This window comes from Orbicella faveolata, unplaced genomic scaffold, assembly GCF_042242905.1.
Source record: "Orbicella faveolata isolate gen_17 unplaced genomic scaffold, um_ofav_v1 contig_35, whole genome shotgun sequence".
Classification (NCBI taxonomy): Eukaryota; Metazoa; Cnidaria; class Anthozoa; order Scleractinia; family Merulinidae; genus Orbicella; species Orbicella faveolata.
In genome coordinates, this window is record NW_028301564.1 from 7,077,880 (window position 1) to 7,091,117 (window position 13,238).

Below are 13,238 nucleotides of genomic sequence, written 5' to 3' on the forward strand. Positions count from 1 at the left end.
CCCATCTTTGAATTTAGCGTTAACGGTTGATCGCTTGTGCGTATTAGTAGATTTCACTTCCAAAATTATATCAAAATGGTTTTTTCTGCGGTCCTGTGACTAGAAGAAAACAGCGTGAGTGTCATTAATGAGAAACATGTTATTCTTGGCGAAGATTTGGAGCTAAAAGAAAGTCTTACTGTGGATGTTTCAACAGGGAAAAATTCAAAGGGCAGATTAGCTGTATACAAAATTATTTGGTGAGTAATCAAATTCAAGTAACCCTATATTATACAAAGTAACTTCTTTTATTTAGACAAAAGCTTTTGAATGAACTTTGTCATCACGAATCATACACGAGTGGGTCACTCAGTCATGGCATGAAATGAATTCTGGCTAAAGCAAGGTTGAAACAATTTAGGTTGCCCAGAGGGCATGCCTAAACAATTTGATTTGCGAATAACAAGTCGTTTCTCTCGCCACACTTGTTCAAACGAAACAAATATAGCAGTTCTCGCTGATCCCAGTCAAAGTTCTTGACAAAAAAAAACTCCAACGAGGCAGCCACAGTCTGCATGAGTTTGATATGTCTCATGTGTGTTTCAGCCTGACTGTATGGCAATCCGTGTTGATCTTCAATTTTGTCCATCCGTATATTCTTTTGCGTTTACTCTATTATTTCAATGTTCCTTTAATGTTTTAAGTGTCTTTTTTAATATTTCTATTGTCTAAATTTGGCTAAAAGCCGTGATATATATCCTCCAATTCGAGAGTTGTTGATACACTTATAGAAGAAGGAAAACCTTGATTTAGTCTACTGTAAGCTCAAAATTTATGTAACATATTTATCAATAGTGTACAAGCACCTTCACAATTATCAAGTCTTCTCTTTTAACATTTCAACCAGCTTACAGTCAGGCCTTAATTAGCTGCATGTATTAAACTGTGAGCACATAAATATTTGGATCTTAGTCTTACAGTACCTCATATATATCGCAGTGTAATGTATTTTTTTAAATTTTGTTTTAGGTGTCATACAACAAAGATGAAGATGAAGAGGCTAGCTGCAGAATCAACAGAAATAACTGAACAGCAGCTAAGTTTGCCCAAACTCAGCCTTTTTTTAATTTTAAGGAATGTCTCAGTTTTGTTCTTATCATTGATTCCTTACAATCATCAAAATCCAGATATGTTCCATACAATAACAATAATTTAAGGTAAAATCTTGTGTATGGAAAATTGTTGGATTTGTAAACTAAAAAAGTAAATTATCTGAAAAAGTTCTCTTTTTATCAAACATGTAAAAGTTTGACTTTCATATCTGTTTTCAGTTTTACTTTTGATTCTTGATGTAATGAAAAAGAAACAGGATGATTATTCTTATGTTTAAATTCATGAGAGCCAATGTAATAAACCATTCATTTAAAACCTGTTTGATGTGATATCAGTGACTTTATTTGTTATTTTAATGCTAGGCATTTATCATCAAAATTTTGTCTGGCCTACAAATGATACAAAATTCCCAGTTTTTCTCAGATTTTCCCAAAAATTCCAACCTATTCTCAAAAAATCCTACAAATTCCAAGTTATTCTCAGAAATTCCTAGGAATTTTTGGGAATTTTAAGAAATTTTCAAGGTGAGTATATTTCAGTTGGAATTCCTAGGAATTCCTAGGAATTCCAAGTCAGCTCTATGTAAACTTGGAATTCCTTGGAATTCCTAGGAATTCCGAGTCCGAATTACCGTGAAAATTCACACCTTAGATTCCTAGGAATTCCTAGGAATTCTTAGGAATTCCTAGGAATTTTTTCCTAGGAATTCTTAGGAAATTCCTAGGAATTCCTAGGAATTCTTAAAGTCATCTCACAAGGGTATTTGAGTCTATGCCACGCAGTCCCTCAAAAATGGATCAATATTCTCAAAGGAAATGTTACTGAACCCTTGGAAAAACGTTCTGAGAAGGATAAGATATCTTTAGATAAACTCTCTTGCAGATCAGCAACTAAATTCTTTGTTAAGAGTAAATTTGTTACGCCTACAGCTGAACGAAGGATGAAAGAAGCCAGTCTAAAAGAACAGACAATACAACTCATTTATAGCCTTCCCTTTAATGTTACAAAAGACACTAGACTCGCCATTTTCCAATACAAAATAATTCATCACGTTCTACCCACAAATTCGACACTTTTTAGAGATTCAATCAAGGAACATGATAATGTCACCTCTGTGGAGAAAGACAAACGTTAACCCACCTTTTTGTTACCTGTTCTGACACGTAGCATTTTTGGTCTCTCTTTACTAATTGGTGGAGCTCCAAAAACGGGGATAGGATCACTCTCGATAAAAATGAAATAATATATGGCGTGACAGATAACTTCACTCGTCATCTTGGCTTAAACCTCTGCATTATTATAGCCAAATATTATTTATATACTGCCTCAAGAAAAGAAGAAGAGTTTTATTTCGATGCTTTCTTAGCGATGTTGACAAACAAAATTAAAATTGAGAAACATAAATCTAAGTCACAAATTAATATGTGAGAAAGCCTCCTATTGTAGCTAACCCCTCAGTTACATGAAAGATATTAACAAATTGTAATGTAAGATATTATTGTAATGTAAGTTATTAAAAAAATCGTAAATAATGTTAGTATTGTAAGTTTTGTTATTATCGTTAAATTGTAAGTTACGTTGACATTGTAAGTAGTAGGTATTTTTGTATGTAATGTAATGTAAGATATTGCAATAAAAAAAAAAAATTGAAAAAAAAAGATTATAGTCAACCATTAAGAAAATCACTTTTCTGTTATGTATTTTTACAAAATTTACCCCAAAGCTTCACTGCCACTTCACTTTCTTGTCAGACAAGGGAAGGATAGCTGCCAGCCCTAATTAAAAATCTTCTAGCCCGGGCTTTTGGGCACAACTTTCTATGTATGCATGCTGTCAACCTATTTTAGCTGCCTCATTGACTTATGTACCTCATAGAAATACTGGGTTTGTAGTGTTATAAAAATAATAGTGTCTGCACATATACCTTGATAATTTAAGCATGATCCAGCTAGGCCTTGCAAACCAGGATCGCAGGCTAGGTGATTTTAGCTTATAATGTGCTTGTTGTCATTGCAGGCTATATTTATATTCAGCCTTGTGACATACAAGCCATTGACGTACAATGAATACTCCTACCCTGTTTGGGGACAATTGATCGGTTGGGTTTTATCATTGTCGTCCATCATGTGCATTCCAGGTGTCATGATTTTCAAGATTGTGACCACAGAAGGAACATTGCAAGAGGTAATCATCCCTCATTTATTTTCTATGGCTTTATAAGAGCTACCTCAAGACAACATCACAATTGATTCAAATGAGGAGGCCCACCAGAACACTGCTTATTATACACTGGAGTTTAAACGCCACAGTATACACATGCAGTCAAATTTATAGCTACATCTTGAATGACCTCCTCATTGAAAAAAATCTTTATTAAAATATGTTATTCCTTCAGAGTTTTAACCCTTATTTTGTGGGGTTTGCTGGTACCCATTTGAAAACCTGGTTGGCAAGAAACACAGTTAGCGTGGTATAACTTGCCATTTTTCCAGACTCATTGACTTGTACTTAGTGCACAAGATCCTCTAGCCTTCCATGACATGCTTGAATTACTAGAGATGAACTTGGATCTTTGTGCCAGTAAACCAGTGTGTTCACCAACACTCATAGGGAATCAAAACCTCTTGGTCATGAAAGTTGCAACCATAGGCCAAGAGCAAGTGTAGCTTTCCTCTTGAATATTAATGTTTTTCAAACTGCTTTATTAATCCCTTATGGTGTCTTTGACCACTGCTAGACAAATTAAATTTTTATGTTGAATATTTCCCCAGCGCTGGAAGAAGCTGACCACACCCATCTTTACAAGGGATGAAGGTCAGAATGCAGAGAGCCAGGAAATGGAAAAAGTACAGGGCTCGCAATTGTAGCTTGTCACTTGCATGCCAGCTGTCATAATATTTTATTTTTATATGTAGAACATAATAAAGGATTAGTATTATATAAATAGAGTTAACTCTATTGATATGAACAATTTATGGACCACAATTTTTGTTAATCATGTTTGCAAAGAACATATGAAAATTCTCAAGTCATAGATTTCATTTTTTAAACCACCAATTTTCATGATTTAAATGACAGTAAACGGTACACAGAACTCACAGCTTCTTCTTTGTATTCTTGTGTATTCTCCGCACAACAACTCACTGTAAGGATTCACAACTCACAGTAAACTCTAGAAAACTCTCTCTCTACTCGCTATTTTGTCACATCCAAATGGTCGGCTCTTGCTCGCACCTGTTCATTACCTTATTTGGTGGTGATCGCACGTGTCACAAACTCCCAGGTCTGTCAAAGCTCTTGTGCACTTTATAAATTTCTTAAATTTCTCCAGGATGGTATATTCAGTAAAATGTCTCATACTCAGATAAAGTGCATAGCTTACTACAGTATTTTACCAGCAGACATACGTTCACATTTAATATTAATTCTAGTGATATTTTAAGAAAAATTATTAAGTGGAAGGCATTGTTATTTAGATGAGATGCCGAACAAATTATTTTAACAAAAATGTAATGTTAGATTCTTCTAGCTTGAATAGTATTAGTTGACAGGTTAGTTTTGCATTTGTAACTCATTTATTTGAAAAAATATATATTTTTATGAACAATTAAATAACATTGACATAAGTTAATCAAGAAATCATTGAATTAATTTAATGGTAAATAGATATAAATTAACCAGAAAGACTGTGAAGATGATAATGTGTGAGAACAAATATCTTGATATATTGTACCTTACTATTGGTCAAAATAAACAATACTTAGAGAATACTGCTTCTATTTGTCCTTGATGAAATTAAAACCAAAACTACACTGTCATACCAAATGAGATAAACTTGAAAAAAGTGGGGCCAGTGTATTTCAAGTTTACCATACAGTTTAACCCTTCTGTGGTCCCTTTTGGCTTTTCTGTTTCTTTTCGTTTGTGATATTTCAGTTTCTTAAAATTTGTCAAAAATCTCATGACTTAACACAAACCTGTAGCCTCAGAGAGCTAATTATAAAAGGACCAGTAAAAATTCAGATTTGGCTGCTATTTAGTTTTGCTCTGGTCCTAACACAAGCTCAAAACAATAACGGTAACCAAATGTGATGTTTCTTCTTTGAAAATGGAAAGAGAGCAGAGACCTAAACAGGAAAGCAAGAAAGTACAAAACAAGGAAAATGTGTACTGCAAAACACCGTTTATACAACTTCACAAGGGATTTTGGGTGGGCTTATATTTTGGCATTATTACTAGATTCCAATATCATTTATGAAAAGTAACAAGAAACAATACATTTCATTCACTTACTGTTTACTGGTTATTAGTCATGCATATATTTTATTATTATCATTGCCTGCGTGATGAAACCTGCTCTCCCCACTGCAGCTTCACCTGATTGGTTAAAATATATATAATGTCTCTAGCTAGGCCAGAAAGCTTAACTTTATCAAGTCCTGAATTGTTATTCAAAGAAAAGATCAAAGATTTCTGCATTTTTGTCAAGATTTTCAAAGTTAATAATTTGCACTACAACAGAGATGTTACAGTTAGTAATCTTCGCCTATCCTCGCAAATCTTCTTTTCCGAAAATGTTGCAAAACGTTCATGTGACAATCAGACAACTTTTAGAACATCTTCGCAAATCTTCAGTAAGTGGTTGGAAAACTTCGGAAAATCATTAAAAATGTTCTTATTAGTATGTTTATGTAGTATGTGAATTTTATATAATAACAAGAAAATTACATAGTTGCTAGGAGATACAAGATTTCTCTTCTCATGTTGAAAAATATATCATGATTGAAATTCAACACTGAGAGAAATTTTGTATCTCAGCATGGTCATATAATATACTCTACGTGCATGAAATAGGTTTATAAAATCAAAATATTGTAAGTCAAATTACTCTTGCATGTTAATGGCCCTTATGATCTAACAGAAGTTAAAAGAACACATGATTGCAAGTTATGAGAGAACAGACACATAGATCCATCATTAACATCTCTTTTTGTTTGTTTTTTCTCTTTATTATATAAAACAGATAGACTCCATACAAGTGAATATATGAAAGATCATATACCGATATTTGAGCTGTGGAGAAACATAAAGACATGATTGATCATCACAGTTATATACACAACTTAAGCAGTTGTGAAATTAAAGCATTAAAGCATTAAAGCATTAAATTCAGGCTTTAACATGATTCCTACCTATGATCTCCACACTGCACCAGTTTATGGTGGTTTCGATACAAAGTCGTTTTGATACAAATTGTTTCAATACAACTAGAAGTCAATTCGATACACATCTCAAGTTGATTTGTTACAAACTGAAGTCAATTTGATACAAACTGATATGCTTCTGATTTAGCTGAAAGTTTACGTGCAAAGTTTCTGTAGCGAATTGAAACTACTTTAGGTAAATTAAGGTTGTACTGATTTGACTTCAGTTTGTATTGAATTGACTTTAGATATGTATCGAATTGACTTTTGAGTTGTATCGAAACGAATTTGTATCAAAACGACCGAACTCCACTGCACCGGTATTGCATAGGTCATTGGTTTGAATCCCATTCAAGCCTGAATTTTTATCAGACCTTAATTTCACAACTGCTTAAGTTGTATGTATAACCACAATGATCAATCATGTCTTCAGATAGATTCCATGTTGCTGTACATCTGTTCAGTAATTGATCACAGAAGTCAAATTGTAGTAAGAAAATCTGTGATCAATTACTGAGTCTCAGTAGACTTGACCAGCAGTCTGACAACATGAAAGCTATTGTCTGCATAGCCTCCTACGCAGATGTTCTTTGGGATCGTCACGCAATCTTCCTCCCACCACATGGGAGATGAAGATTGCATGACCGGCCCAAAGAGTGTCTGTGTAGGAGGCTATTGTCTGCAGACTTAAAACAGTTTTGGAGCTTAGATTGTGTTTGATTACTGAACATTCAATTAAATTTTATCTCCCCATATTGTGAAAACCTGATATCCAAACAGGCTGAGAAGAAGACTTTCTACTCGAGAGCGATGATGATGCAATGGGCCAAAGCAACGCACCAGCTGTGTGGCAATTAATGTACACGCGCACTTCAACTTATTTCTTCCCAGTCATGTTTTCGATGAACTCGACTTATCATCGGGACTCCGAATAGGTTTAAAGACGCAAGTAACAACCTGCGCACTCTCCTGTACTGGCCTTTCAACTTTAACACCCTCTATCTCTTGTTGTACTTTCTTTATGACGTCCAACTTCTCATCTGAGACATCCACGTTAGTCCTACGCTTGCTTTTAACAGAAAGTTTCACTTGATGGCCTTTTTCCAAATACTGCTGGATGTGCTTCACCTTGAAAACCAAATCATGAGATTCGATCTTCTCACTTAATTCAATCTTCTTTGTTTTCGGTGGTTTAAGGGACCGAGCTTTGTTTTTTAAGCTTATTTCAAGTTTGGACATCATTCGATAGACGGGCACGGCGTTTGTGTCTTGCCTGTTAACCCAAACAAGTTCCAGCGATCTTTCTTTGGCAATGCGCCGCGCTTCTGGAAGCGTCATTTCACCTTGTTTACTACCTGTCTCGTCCACAAGCAAAACGTTCTTTTGTAACTCTCCTATGGATCTTTGTTGTTCATTTCTAGATCTAGACGAAGAAAAAGCAGTAATTGTTCTTGACGGTTGTATTAAGTGATGAAGCCCATTCATCCTCTCTTGAAAAGAGAACCTCCTTAGAAATATGAAGGAACACAACGAGTTCACAGTTTTAAACTTGTGATGATAGGACATCATGAACTTTTTGGCCATCCTTCTGCCATCCAGGATGAAAACATCGACTCTTCCAATTTAGAACGAGTAGCACTGGGGACAAGAACAGTCTACCCACGGATATCCCCACGGATAGCTGCGCACCCCAGGGGTAGGAAGGTGTCGAAAAGGCCATTATCGCCCCACCTCACATAGCCGGCTGGGCCTTAAATAGCACCGGGAAATGATTTCTAAATGCACTTAATAAGAAGATCAAATCTCCTTCAGACACTCAGGAAGTTGAAAACTGACCAGCAGTGAACATGCTGATAACACTTCTCTTAGTTAAATATCTGTTAGCCTGGCGGGAGAGGGGTAAGGAGTAGCTATACTCCCCATAATGGCCTATCCGGGGAGGCTTTGCCCAAAAGGGCTACCTATGAAACAGATACCTTTTTTCGAGGAAAGGTTTTCAAAAGGGGTACCTTTTCTGTCATAATGGAGCACAAAAGGGTAATGGGTTGGACCTCAGGCAGGGTGCTCCCCATATAATACTTTGCAGAGTACCCCCTCTTGGGTCTGTTAGGGTCTTATGATGCTGTTATCAAACGGGGTCTTAGAAAGATCAATGAGTGGATACGTTAAGGGGAAACCAGCATTGAGTTCGTGAAAATTTTAGTTCAAGAATCAAGCCAATCAAATCATGTCTCCAGTGTCATTTTTTCCTTGTCTGAGGACAGGATGGAACAAAAGGTGACAAGATGCAAGATTAAAAGAGCATGGCCCTGTATGTGCTTTCTGAAAGAGATGTCTTCTTCATGCCACTTTTACAATGTATATTCCAGGGTTTTGGAAAAGTGTACTTAAAAATTTTACTGTATGTCGTATGTGTATGTGCTTCGAGCAGCCTTGGATCTGTTCCCAGTCTTAAAAACTGATACGAATTAGAGGCTCAGGAATTCAGAGCATTAAATCCACAGACTATAATTTACTGTCACAGTATTAAATATAAAGATGTTGAGCCTGTTAGTGACTGTAGTAACATGCTCGCCCAATGTTCAGTAACTGGAGTCCAGACCAAATAAAACCTTAATTCCAGGGTCTCTCTGCCCACCCACTCCTGGGGTAGGGAAGAAGAGAAACCCTGGGAATGATGTTGGACTAAGTGCTCCAGGTTGACACCCTGATCAGCATTCAAGACACTTTACTCACAATACAGTTAATACAGCATGACTGAGCTGAGATTTACATGTACCATCTTGGTAGTTATAACTACCAGCAAGTCCGAGATGATGGGAAACTCAAAACGACAAGAAAAAATTAACTATCGTTTCCTTGATATAATAAAAACTGTAATGAGAGGCATAACATAGAAAGCACAGAAGGTTAAAAATTTTTGGTTTTAACAAACACTTGACACAATGCGATTAAAATCAATTTAATGACCATTTCTTCTATAGCCTGCCTACAGATTAACATGTATGTCACAGCATTATCTTCATATTATTCTTCTTGCATGGCAGCATCACACAAATGACATAAATTTCACACAGGACCTCTCCAGGACTTCTCTCTAACGACTTTACAAGTTAGCTGAGTCCTTGTTCACTAGTAGAAGTCCCAAGATTGAATATAATGAAGCACATTGTAAAAATAATAGATACCAGTAAATCACAATTATCATAAAGTTTGTAACAATTTTTTAGGCTCAATCTTACAGGGCTATAGGGCTAAAGTAAGTGACAAAGGTATGTGCTCAAATTTTGTACATTGTTTCTTTAACAATGGCACTTTAAAATTCTTCAGTTTTATTTCAGCATGTTCTACACTGCGCAGGTAAAATTAATCTTAAAGTGACCTTAGCAGACTGATAGTTATATAAGCTTTTGAAAAAAAAAACCTTTACAAATCATAGTACAGTGGCATGCTTAGAAATAACAATATTTAATACCAAATATTGGGGCATGTCATCTTCAATAATTCATTTTTTTACCAGACAAAAACAAAGTCTATCATGTAAATTAACATAATCTGTAACAAAGATTCACCAGAGCAGTTGCCCAGGAAGACGTGACCCACACTAATTCCAAAATGTTATTTAAAGATGTGCTCTTTACGAGGTGAGATTATTTTCCGGCATTCTTTGTGGTAAGGATTAAAGCAACAATCAGTCCATAAAGACCAAGAACTTCAGCAAAAATCAAAATAAGAATCATGCCAACAAAGAGACGAGGCTGCTGGGCTGTTCCTCTAACACCAGCATCTCCAACAATGCCAATGGCAAACCCTGCAGCAAGGCCACTCAACCCTACACTCAAGCCGGCACCCAAATCTAGAAAGCTCCTGCAGGAAAGAAAGAAAAGAGTATCAACAAAATGAAATACAACCCTGTGGAAAATATAGGTAAAAGTGTCAGACACTGTTTCATTTGCACAGAAAGGACATTTGCCACTCTATAGACACTGAGGCACTCTATAGACACCGAGGCTATTCTTTCTATGTAACTTGCTTCTATTAAACTCTCAGATGGAAATAGTAAATAATTTGATGTTTTGGTAGCTTCCCATTTGCTTACCTAATTTCTTTGTTAAGAATCCAATACAGGGCTCGAAATTGCGACTCACTAGTCGCCAATGAGACCAAAAATTGAGCACTGGCAACTAAATTTTCAGAACTGGTCACCAGCTGGCGACTCGCGTTTTGTCCGATAACTAAAGAAAACCATGAAACTTTTTTTTTTAAACCTTTATATTAGGAAATCAATCGGATATGGTAGCTAGCATACAAATCACCTTTCTGTTCCCAGTAAAATAATGTCTGAATATTACAAGATAATCGGAAAAATTGAATGTGTTTCGACACGTTGATACTGCATTCACGGCGCACCATATTGTTTCAGCGGCTTCTTCCAAAACTGGGATCGCAGGTGCACTTCAACACCCATGTGCTTTTCATTTGCCACGAAAATGGCGGCAGATACCAATCAGTTGAAGAAATTACGTGAGTTTTTACGTGCGGAGAATAAAGATTCAGCCAAAAGGTTAATCCAAACTTTAAATCCTTCGAGGATAGCAAGTCAAAAATACGGCATTTCGAAGAAGTAGCAAAGAGAAAATACACAAGGACCTGTGTTTGTCTCACAATGAAAACCACGGACTTAAAACGTTTTATGCTTCACTTCATTTAAAAATAAAATGACTATGGAGACAACCATCACCTTCGGACCAGAGACATATCAACTGAGAACAACAGTAGCTTTATAACTAAATGTTACTCATGTTGTTTCTAATTGTTTTCCTTCTTCAATTGTGACTTTTCTTGCATGCAAAGTAACATATAAAATCGTGTTCTTGTGTAAGCTATTTATAAAATAAGCTGGCGACCAAAATTTTTCCGTTAGTCGCCAGCTGGCTCCCGAACGAAAAAGTTAATTTCGAGCCCTGCAATAAATGCAATGTACAATGAAAATTCTAGGCGAAAAACTGAAATAGTGGCTTCTAAACATTGTGCTCTACAGAGTAGTAAAAGGTGTTGGCATGTATCTTATTGTTGCCAACAATACTTTCATAACATTTTAAGAAGAGTGATTCACGCAACTGTAACTGAACACAGAACAGTGATGATTTCATTACACTATTACCTTCCATAAAATCTCACCGAAGTATAAACAAACATCCTTTATTTTTAAGCTGTTTCTTCATATTAACAACCAGTGGAAAACAAGAAGTACATGTAGATGTATCTATAGTGCTACTACATGCATGCCAATGACCAGTATCCAAAAAATAACACTAATCATGTTAAACACTGGAAAAGAGAAATCAATCACTACTTACTTGTACAGAGTGTAATCCTTACCAACTGAAAACAACAACAAAAAAAAAACACAAATGTTTTATGTGACGTATACACAGTACTCTCACCTAATTCACCTCCAAAAATCATGCTTACGCTCATTACTACAAAATTAACTACACTAACACCTTGAAGAATACTATTACTACTTTTCCAGTGATGCTGAATTTGCTACAAACATATTTGATACTCTGGAACACACATTTTGACTTTACTGAAGACACATTGTGTGGGAATGTTAGGAGCCAAGGGTTAAGAGAGAGACTAGCAAAACATGACTTGACACTTGGTGAGGCAATCCTGTCTTTCAAAAGAAATAAAACAAGATTGTTTGTGTAACATTGATGTTTCAATCATCAAAATTTCTTATACCTAAGTCTTTTGATTTTCTGGAATAACTGGGTGCAAAGAATAACTTAAGTTTAGAAGGATAAGTTAAATAAAGAAATGTTGTCTTTTCTGTTATTCTATACAAACTTAAAGATAAAAGATCTCTTACACCATGCTAGCACTATTTTTATCATTTTATTTATTTTCATTCTCAGCTCCGACTGCACATGCTCCCTGTGGTCACAACAACAACTAGTTGCACAATAGCTTACTACTTGAATACCACCAATTTCCTTACAAGACAGTTCCAATTTCAGACTGTATACTCAAGTTATATTTTAAAACTGTTTAGGGAAGTTCATTTTGTAGAAATAAAAGGACCAGGAAGGGAGGGACGGATGGGATAAATGGAGCTGGTCCTAATTTATCCATACCTCATGCCCACTGTCAGAAACTGAAAGAAAATTTTTCCGAAAATGTTGTTTGTCCCAACTTTATATACCGTGTCTTCTTTTTGAGTTATGTCACTTATTGGGGTTTTCCTTGGTAAGACCTCTACTTAACATGAATATGGCAAATAAAAATATAAAAAAGAAGTGTTTTTCCTCATAAAGTATCCTTGTATGTACTATATAAATTGAATTTCAGTTCGCTCCAATTGCCACATAACACAGGATTCTTTTCGAAACAAGAACAATTAAGTATATGAAAAGATGACAGTATGACGTCATCTTCAATACGTATTTCTACAACATGAGGATAAGACGAGACTAAACTTACTTCCATTGCCAACAAGAACGGCGACAACGAGTCCGTAGATAGCAATGATACCCGCCATAACTACTGGAATTATAGACTTCATGATTAACTCTGGTCGCATCACGCTCATAGCAGCAATTCCTGTTCCACTTTTGGCAGTCCCGTAAGCTGCTCCGAGAGCTGAGATTGAAATCACCGAATACATAATCAGCATGGTACAAATACATACAAAACACACAAAATAGCAACTACAACAACACAACATACTCACCACTAAATACCATCGCTGAGGTTGCCCCCATGACTCCGAAGAAAGCGACGTAAGATGGCTGATCATCCATTTTTATTTGTGAAAAGTTAGGCTCGATGTACCAGAAGATACCAGCTGCTAGTCAAAATGGCGGAGCGTTAAAAGTGTCATGTGATCTATTCCCGCAATCATGTGATGAGAGCACGTGACGCGAGTGTATGGAG

At 35.9% G+C, this 13,238-nt stretch overlaps 2 protein-coding genes and 1 long non-coding RNA gene across 7 annotated transcripts in view; 2 read left to right on the plus strand and 1 right to left on the minus strand.

The window, feature by feature from the left end:
• The window catches only part of LOC110054077 (sodium- and chloride-dependent taurine transporter-like), a 35,322-nt gene extending 30,462 nt beyond the window's left edge, over nt 1–4,860 (plus strand). For all 5 annotated transcript variants that reach the window (XM_089273403.1, XM_089273402.1, XM_089273406.1 and 2 more), the window contains 2 exons: nt 3,109–3,276; nt 3,864–4,860. In XM_089273403.1, coding sequence (XP_089129529.1) covers nt 3,109–3,276; nt 3,864–3,959 — 264 coding nt within the window. In that variant the 3' untranslated portion in view covers nt 3,960–4,860. The remainder of the gene's footprint in view (nt 1–3,108; nt 3,277–3,863) is intronic.
• LOC149102809 (uncharacterized) lies at nt 29–1,411 on the plus strand. Its single transcript, XR_016201973.1, has 2 exons — nt 29–239; nt 1,009–1,411. It is a non-coding gene; the product is annotated as an uncharacterized LOC149102809 (long non-coding RNA).
• Nucleotides 4,861–9,242: 4,382 nt separating the features above from the next.
• On the minus strand, nt 9,243–13,194 carry LOC110054044 (V-type proton ATPase 16 kDa proteolipid subunit c). The gene is made up of 4 exons (XM_089273409.1): nt 13,036–13,194; nt 12,786–12,944; nt 11,657–11,681; nt 9,243–10,163 (listed from the first exon to the last, which is right to left on the minus strand). The coding sequence occupies exons 1-4, from the start codon at nt 13,103–13,105 to the stop codon at nt 9,947–9,949; spliced, it is 471 nt and encodes a 156-aa protein (XP_089129535.1). The 5' UTR covers nt 13,106–13,194; the 3' UTR covers nt 9,243–9,946.
• Nucleotides 13,195–13,238: the final 44 nt, after the last annotated feature.

Coding starts and splice junctions, on each gene's coding strand:
- LOC110054044 (XM_089273409.1), bottom strand. CDS start 13,105: ATGGATGATCAGCCATCTTACGTCGCTTTCTTCGGAGTCATGGGGGCA. Junction 12,945..13,035: donor CTCAGCGATGGTATTTAGTG/GTGAGTATGTTG, acceptor TTTCAATCTCAG/CTCTCGGAGCAGCTTACGGG. Junction 10,164..11,656: donor AAGGATTACACTCTGTACAA/GTAAGTAGTGAT, acceptor TCTTTCCTGCAG/GAGCTTTCTAGATTTGGGTG.